Source organism: Rutilus rutilus, assembly GCF_951802725.1.
Source record: "Rutilus rutilus genome assembly, chromosome: 18".
Classification (NCBI taxonomy): domain Eukaryota; kingdom Metazoa; phylum Chordata; class Actinopteri; order Cypriniformes; family Leuciscidae; genus Rutilus; species Rutilus rutilus.
Window position 1 is genome coordinate 791,392 of NC_140231.1, and position 8,957 is coordinate 800,348.

At 44.1% G+C, this 8,957-nt stretch overlaps 1 protein-coding gene across 1 annotated transcript in view; it reads left to right on the forward strand.

Moving 5' to 3' along the window:
• LOC311276857 (pterin-4-alpha-carbinolamine dehydratase 2) overlaps positions 1-6,847 on the forward strand; it is an 11,974-nt gene extending 5,127 nt beyond the window's left edge. Inside the window, exons 3-4 of the mRNA XM_084386815.1 lie at positions 2,944-3,024; positions 6,093-6,847. Of these exons, the coding sequence (XP_084242941.1) occupies positions 2,944-3,024; positions 6,093-6,188 (177 nt within the window). The 3' untranslated portion in view covers positions 6,189-6,847. The remainder of the gene's footprint in view (positions 1-2,943; positions 3,025-6,092) is intronic.
• The last annotated feature ends 2,110 nt before the right edge of the window (positions 6,848-8,957 follow it).

Genomic DNA, 8,957 nt, shown 5'->3' on the forward strand with positions numbered 1-8,957 from the left:
GGTCTAAATATATCGGTAAAAGAAGCACTTAGAAGGTTGTGAACTACTAATCACTGGCTTCCGGTAATGGCTGTACGCGAGTCTAGTTCCGACGGAAGAGTGACCTCTGACCCCACACATGGATGTGTGACCTCTGACCCGACGTGTGACCTCTGACCCCACACATGACTAGTGATCTCTGACCCGACATATGACCTCTGACCCGACCGTCTGACGAATAGGTCGGGTGACCTCTGACCCCACACATGATGTGTGACCTCTGACCCGATGTATGACCTCTGACCCCGATGCATGACGTAGGATGTAGGAGTAGCGTAGGCTCAGGTGACAGTAGATTGACCTCTGACCCGACGCCTCTTGCGACTCAAACAAACTCAAGCTCCTCCCACATTTCTCTTTAAAAACTCTCCTTTTAGACTCTGATTCGTGATCTGTGATTTGTTTTGCTTGATCCTCTGTGCTTCCGTGTTCATCAATGCGTCATGTGTTGGGTCAGAGGTCATGCATCAGGTCAGAGGTCACTCTTCCGCCCCGGAACTAGACTCTCGTACGGCCGTTATTGGAGGCCAGGGATTATAGTTTATAAGTTATAAATAAACTATAATCAAGACTTTAAATAACTTAAAAATTAACAATTATAATTGATAAATAAACGAGTGTATTGCTTGGCTTCAGAAGGCCTTCATTAACCCCTGGTAACCCGTATGGATTTTACTGTTATGATGATGAGCTATTATGGGCTTCAGAATCTCGTCCTCCATTCACTGCCATTATAAATCTGGGAAGAGCCGGATATATCTAATATAACTCTGTGTTCGTCTGAAAGAAGAAAACTCATTTACACCTGGGATGGATGAGGGCGAGTAAATCATGGGCTAATGTTCATATTTGGGTGGGACTATCCCTTTAAGCCCGTCTGTGAAACCAGGCCTTTCTTTATTCCATCTCATGTCGTCGTGAAACCCGTCAGAGCCGTTTCCCATCTGAAGCCGAACCCGTCGAACAGCAGTAACTCAGTGCTGACACGAGATGAAGAGACTCATGAAAGCCTCCTGACTCTGGTGTGTTCAGTGGAGTCCTGTTCCTCGAGCAGAGCCAGCGGATGTGGAGTAGAGGAGGACAGTGGTTCTGGTGTATTACAGTGTTTTCCTCTGAGTAAGAGCGGAGGCTGTCGTGTGTCGAGACGCTTCTCCATCAGGAGAGTCTGTAATCACACTCATTATTACCCATTACAGGTATGAGCCACACACACACTCTCTCCAGCGCTAGACAATCACGGCGTAATGACACTAAAGTGGTGTGTGTGAAGCGTCTGATTACCTGAGGCCTGTAACATGTCAAGTCTGATTACTGACAGAGGAGGCGTGAGCACACAATACACACTGACAAAAGACCCGACCTTGACCTCTGACCTCTCGCCGTGTGTGTGTGTGACGCTCAGCAACACAGCGCTCTGTGTGTGTGTGATTCGCCTCAGATGTGGAGAGCTGAATCAGATTCAGGAAGATTATTGTGTTGTCATATATTGACTGACGGAACGGAAATGTTGCGGAGATCATTATCATGCCGTTGAATAATTGCCAATATCGCAGATGAAAAGTTGAGCAAAAGCAGACGCATGATTAAAGTGCTGACGGAGTCGAGTTTGCAGGATCGGTCAATCACTTTAAATGGATAACAGGACGCTTCCCTAAAGCAGCCAGTCGTGTGACATCACGAGCGGGAGAACCGGCTCACCAACTTATGTAGAATATACTGCTAATTCTCTCTCTCTCTCTCTCTCTCTCTCTCTCTCTCTCTCTCTCTCTCTCTCTCTCTCCTCTCTCTCCTCTCTCTCCTCTCTTTCTCTCTCTCTCTCTCTCTCTCTCTCTCTCTCTCTCTCTCTCTCTCTCTCTCTCTCTCTCTCTCTCTCTCTCAGTCTCTCTCTCCTCTCTCTCCTCTCTCTTTCTCTCTCTCTTTCTCTCTCTCTCTCCCTCTCCTCTCTCTCTCTCTCTCTCTCTCTCTCAGTCTCTCTCTCTCTCTCTCTCTCTCTCTCTCTCTCTTTTGGCCCACTGAAGGCTCGTACACAATGGCGGTTCAGTGGACTTAATTAGCTAAAGGAAGTATTTAAAGGCTTAATTGAGATTGCATTGGGAAATTGCTCTGAAATAGCCAGTGTGTTTTCCACAGGGGTTTATCTTGCTTCTGATTGGAGGAGGCGAAGAAACGTTGCCATCCTCCAATCACAGGCCGGCGCAACACAGAGATCTGAGATCGCTTAGACGTCCATTCCTCTGCTAAATATGTTCAGGATTACACTCATTGAACCATGTGTGCCTTATAAACAAGTTATTGAAAATACACACTACCAGTCAGACGTTTTGGATCGGTGAGATATTTAATGTTTTTAAAAGAAGCCTCTTCTGCTCACCAAGGCTGCATTTAGTTGATAAAAAAAAAGTAATATTGTTAAATAATATGACAATTTAAAATAACTGTTTTCTCTGTGAATATTTTACTGTCACTTTTGATCAATTTAATTAATCCTTGATGAATATATGAATTATTTCCCCAAAAAACTAAAATAAAAGTCCTTACTGACCCCAAACTGTTGAACGGTAGTGTTTAATGTTACAAAAGATTATATTTTAGATAAATGCTGTTCTTTTGAACTTTCTATTCATCAAAGAATCCTGAAATAAAAATGTAATTAAAACAGAAAACAGCTGATTTACATTAGAATAATATTTGTTCTGTTTTTACTGTATTTTTAATCATATAAATGCAGAAGATGAGCAGAAGAGACTTCTATTAAAAAGATTAAAAGCTTTAGACTGGTAGTGTGTATTTGTCTGTAACTGAGTTCTGTTCATCATTATTATATCCAGCATTATGTGTTATTGATCATTGAGAGGAAGATCTTCTGTTCATAACTCTTCTCCTCTGCGGTCTTCTGTTCCTCAGGCCTTCGGGTTCATGAGTCGTGTGGCTCTTCAGGCCGAGAAGATCAACCATCATCCCGAGTGGTTCAATGTTTATAACAAGGTACTCCTCATTCTCCAGCGGTTTATAATGAGTCCTCGAGTGTGTGAAGGACAGGAGAGGCCACACACACACCGGGCTTTGAACGTGTTGAATCTGCAGGGCAAACACTCACACACATGTCATGTCCTGTCAGAGAGAGAGAGAGAGAGAGCGAGAGAGAGCTAATGGTCTGTAGTGGAAACTGTCTTTGTGAAAGAAGTGTAGTGGTTATGACACGGGTTTGTGAATCAGAGCCCTGTTTCTCAGAAAAGTTTTTATCCCATTAATTTCTCTCATAGGGATTTCTAAATAGTCTTGGTTAAAGCGTTATAAGCCATGATCCGAACCGCCCAGCTACGAGGAGGATCACAACACTGCAAACTTGACAGAACAAGACTGTGAACTTATCGACTTTACTGAGGGAAAGAACTACAATCCCATGAAGCTTGGCAAACAACATTAAAGGCACAATTTCCGTTTTTCCCAAACAGCGCCCCCTAGAGTCGAAGTTACTGTCGTAAATACCACTCTCGCAGAGCCGTCTCTGCACTCACAACCGTTTTCTTCGTCGACTCTGCCATGATTCACGTCTGAAATGCGTGCTAGTGTCTTCCATAGAGGCTGCTTCATATGTTGTTGATGTATGCGACGTTGTGGTAAAGCAAGTCGTGATTCTCGCGAGATTTGTCGATTATTCGCGTCCGGTGTGAACGCACAGTTAGAGCGACAGACTGAAGTTTGATCTCTTTTCAAAGACGACACTTGGTAGATTATTGCTGAAGTGAGAAAAGTTTAAAAAAGTGAAAAAATTATATTTTCAAAATGTTTTACTCTAAAACTGAAAGAAAATCAGAGCAATGAATCTAAACAAGTTGTGTTAAAAATTTGAGCTTGATATCTCCAAAACTGGTCTCTCAGTGAGATGTTGTTCGGCTGCAGTACCAAACGCTTCCACTAGAGGAAACTCTCACATTCATTTCCAATGCGTCATTTCTGACCGCGAGGAGCTCAAGTGTGAATATTGTGTACAGGACCAATAAACCTGTTCCAATCATGTCCATGATTTATTTATTTTTGTTCACACAGAAATGCCAAAACCTTTACCAAGTTTCGTACCATTCTGATGAAGTATAAAATCCTAAAAAAACTCAAAACATAAAATATTTCGGTCAAAAATGGCAGAAAAGCACCAGAGGGTTAAAAACGCTGGAGAAATATAAAACTACTCATTTACAAATGTTGATTAAATAAACAATATTTTTGAAGTTATGTATATATAGTGAGGAAAATAAGTATTTGAACACCCTGCTATTTTGCAAGTTCTCCCACTTGGAAATCATGGAGGGGTCTGAAATTCTCATCGTAGGTGCATGTCCACTGTGAGAGACATAATCTAAAAAAAAAAATCCAGAAATCACAATATATGATTTTTTAACTATTTATTTGTATGATACAGCTGCAAATACGTATTTGAACACCTGTCTATCAGCTAGAATTCTGACCCTCAAAGACCTGTTAGTCTGCCTTTAAAATGTCCACCTCCACTCCATTTATTATCCTAAATTAGATGCACCTGTTTGAGGTCGTTAGCAGCATAAAGACACCTGTCCACCCCATACAATCAGTAAGAATCCAACTACTAACATGGCCAAGACCAAAGAGCTGTCCAAAGACACTAGAGACAAAATTGTACACCTCCACAAGGCTGGAAAGGGCTACGGGGAAATTGCCAAGCAGCTTGGTGAAAAAAGGTCCACTGTTGGAGCAATCATTAGAAAATGGAAGAAGCTAAACATGACTGTCAATCTCCCTCGGACTGGGGCTCCATGCAAGATCTCACCTCGTGGGGTCTCAATGATCCTAAGAAAGGTGAGAAATCAGCCCAGAACTACACGGGAGGAGCTGGTCAATGACCTGAAAAGAGCTGGGACCACCGTTTCCAAGGTTACTGTTGGTAATACACTAAGACGTCATGGTTTGAAATCATGCATGGCACGGAAGGTTCCCCTGCTTAAACCAGCACATGTCAAGGCCCGTCTTAAGTTTGCCAATGACCATTTGGATGATCCAGAGGAGTCATGGGAGAAAGTCATGTGGTCAGATGAGACCAAAATAGAACTTTTTGGTCATAATTCCACTAAACGTGTTTGGAGGAAGAAGAATGATGAGTACCATCCCAAGAACACCATCCCTACTGTGAAGCATGGGGGTGGTAGCATCATGCTTTGGGGGTGTTTTTCTGCACATGGGACAGGGCGACTGCACTGTATTAAGGAGAGGATGACCGGGGCCATGTATTGCGAGATTTTGGGGAACAACCTCCTTCCCTCAGTTAGAGCATTGAAGATGGGTCGAGGCTGGGTCTTCCAACATGACAATGACCCGAAGCACACAGCCAGGATAACCAAGGAGTGGCTCTGTAAGAAGCATATCAAGGTTCTGGCGTGGCCTAGCCAGTCTCCAGACCTAAACCCAATGGAGAATCTTTGGAGGGAGCTCAAACTCCGTGTTTCTCAGTGACAGCCCAGAAACCTGACTGATCTAGAGAAGATCTGTGTGGAGGAGTGGGCCAAAATCCCTCCTGCAGTGTGTGCAAACCTGGTGAAAAACTACAGGAAACGTTTGACCTCTGTAATTGCAAACAAAGGCTACTGTACCAAATATTAACATTGATTTTCTCAGGTGTTCAAATACTTATTTGCAGCTGTATCATACAAATAAATAGTTAAAAAATCATACATTGTGATTTCTAGATTTTTTTTTTTTTTAGATTGTCTCTCACAGTGGACGTGCACCTACGATGACAATTTCAGACCCCTCCATGATTTCTAAGTGGGTGAACTTGCAAAATAGCAGGGTGTTCAAATACTTATTTTCCTCACTGTATATACAAACATTTCAGTATTTGGGGAGTGTAGGGATAAGCTTCATGGGAGTGGGCGGAGCTAACGAGATCTTTTTTTGCTTGTTTCGACTCTGATTGGTGGAATGTTGGGCACAGCATCATGGGTAATGTAGTTTTGACGGCTTCAACAGAAGCTAATACTGTGGTTAAGCTCACAGTAGAGCTGTTTCTCTCTGTGTTTCAGGTCCAGATCACGTTATCCACACACGACTGCGGAGGACTGTCCAAGAAGGACATCCGACTGGCCAAGTTCATCAATAAGGTCGCTCTGTCCCTGTAGCAGATCTAAGCCTCGCTTACAGTAGATTCCAAATGCTTTGTATTGTATTCCCGAGAATAGGGAAGTAGATGAGCTTGTTAATTCACGCAGTTGTGCGTTTAAAATCATGATTCTGCTAAATGCATATTAAAATCATTTGTTTAGGTGCATTTTTACATATGAAAAATGTGCTTTTTTTTTTTTTACAAAGTAGGGATACACGGGAAAATTATGATTGATTGATGCAGACAGAGTTCAGTTCTCTACAGTAGTGTGATTATAGATTCACTTCAGCATCTGTGTAACGATCATCAGCTCTACAGAAGACAAGAGTCATTATTCAGATCATGTGTGTGTCGAGTCAGTCCAATCAATAATCTGCTGAATATTGTCTATTAATAAAAGAGTGGTTCACTATTCAGAGTTCAGTGCTCCCTACACACTCATTAGGGCACACTCATTAGGGCACATCTAAAGTCACTTCAACAGACACAGATTCACACACATTAGGGGGTTTTAAAAATATATTTTTTTTATAAATGTAACAGTAATAAATGTCTGTTGTAATGAACACACACACTCCCGTGATTTACCATATTCATTGATCCTGTGATCATGTGCTTCAAATCATTCTTGTGACCACGTTTATTTGAAATTAATAAATATATATTTCTAAAGGATTTCAAGATTATTTCTCGTTAGACGTTTAGCAAATGTACTGAGAATAATGGATAATCAAGTTCACGATGAAATATGGTAATTAAGTGCAATTTAACACTTTATTTCTCAATTAATTTGTAATTATAAAATTGTCATTGTTACGTGTGATTTACCAACTTCATAGATTACATTATTTAAACAAGACTACACTTTAAAATCATACAATGAATAAAATTTCAATTTAACCATTATTCAACATTTATTTTGTTCGCTGTGTGAAGGAATTTTATAAATATGCTTTGGCCATAAAATACAGCTCAAACGCACCACAGAATAATCATAAAGGTATTGTATATGTGCAGATCCATAAACCTCTTTGAGGAACACACTGATATCCAGTCTTCACTCCTCGATGCTCGTCTACATTCAGATGCAAGATGTGTTACGATAAAGGCTTTACTTCAGTGACGTCAGATGCTCACGCTCATGACCCTGATGGTGTTCGTGACGTCAGACGCTCATGACCCTGATGGTGTTCGTGACGTCAGACGCTCGTGACCCTGATGGTGTTCGTGACGTCAGACGCTCATGACCCTGATGGTGTTCGTGACGTCAGACGCTCATGACCCTGATGGTGTTCGTGACGTCAGACGCTCATGACCCTGATGGTGTTCGTGACGTCAGACGCTCATGACCCTGATGGTGTTCGTGACGTCAGACGCTCATGACCCTGATGGTGTTCGTGACGTCAGACGCTCATGACCCTGATGGTGTTCGTGTCGTCAGACGCTCATGACCCTGATGGTGTTCGTGACGTCAGACGCTCATGACCCTGATGGTGTTCGTGACGTCAGACGCTCATGACCCTGATGGTGTTCGTGACGTCAGACGCTCATGACCCTGATGGTGTTCGTGTCGTCAGACGCTCATGACCCTGATGGTGTTCGTGACGTCAGACGCTCATGACCCTGATGGTGTTCGTGTCGTCAGACGCTCATGACCCTGATGGTGTTCGTGACGTCAGACGCTCATGACCCTGATGGTGTTCGTGTCGTCAGACGCTCATGACCCTGATGGTGTTCGTGTCGTCAGACGCTCATGACCCTGAAGGTGTTCGTGACATCAGACGCTCATGACCCTGATGGTGTTCGTGTCGTCAGACGCTCGTGACCCTGATGGTGTTCGTGACATCAGACGCTCATGACCCTGAAGGTGTTCGTGACGTCAGACGCTCATGACCCTGAAGGTGTTCGTGACGTCAGACGCTCATGACCCTGATGGTGTTCGTGACGTCAGACGCTCATGACCCTGAAGGTGTTCGTGACGTCAGACGCTCATGACCCCGATGGTGTTCGTGACGTCAGACGCTCATGACCGTGATGGTGTTCGTGACGTCAGACGCTCATGACCCTGAAGGTGTTCGTGTCGTCAGACGCTCATGACCCCGATGGTGTTCGTGACGTCAGACGCTCATGACCCCGATGGTGTTCGTGACGTCAGACGCTCATGACCGTGATGGTGTTCGTGACGTCAGACGCTCATGACCCTGATGGTGTTCGTGACGTCAGACGCTCATGACCCTGAAGGTGTTCGTGACGTCAGACGCTCATGACCCCGATGGTGTTCGTGACGTCAGACGCTCATGACCCTGATGGTGTTCGTGTCGTCAGACGCTCATGACCCTGATGGTGTTCGTGACGTCAGACGCTCATGACCCCGATGGTGTTCGTGACGTCAGACGCTCATGACCCTGATGGTGTTCGTGTCGTCAGACGCTCATGACCCTGATGGTGTTCGTGACGTCAGACGCTCATGACCCTGATGGTGTTCGTGTCGTCAGACGCTCATGACCCTGAAGGTGTTCGTGACGTCAGACGCTCATGACCCTGAAGGTGTTCGTGACGTCAGACGCTCATGACCCTGATGGTGTTCGTGTCGTCAGACGCTCATGACCCTGATGGTGTTCGTGTCGTCAGACGCTCATGACCCTGAAGGTGTTCGTGACGTCAGACGCTCATGACCCTGAAGGTGTTCGTGTCGTCAGACGCTCATGACCCTGATGGTGTTCGTGACGTCAGACGCTCATGACCCTGATGGTGTTCGTGTCGTCAGACGCTCATGACCCTGATG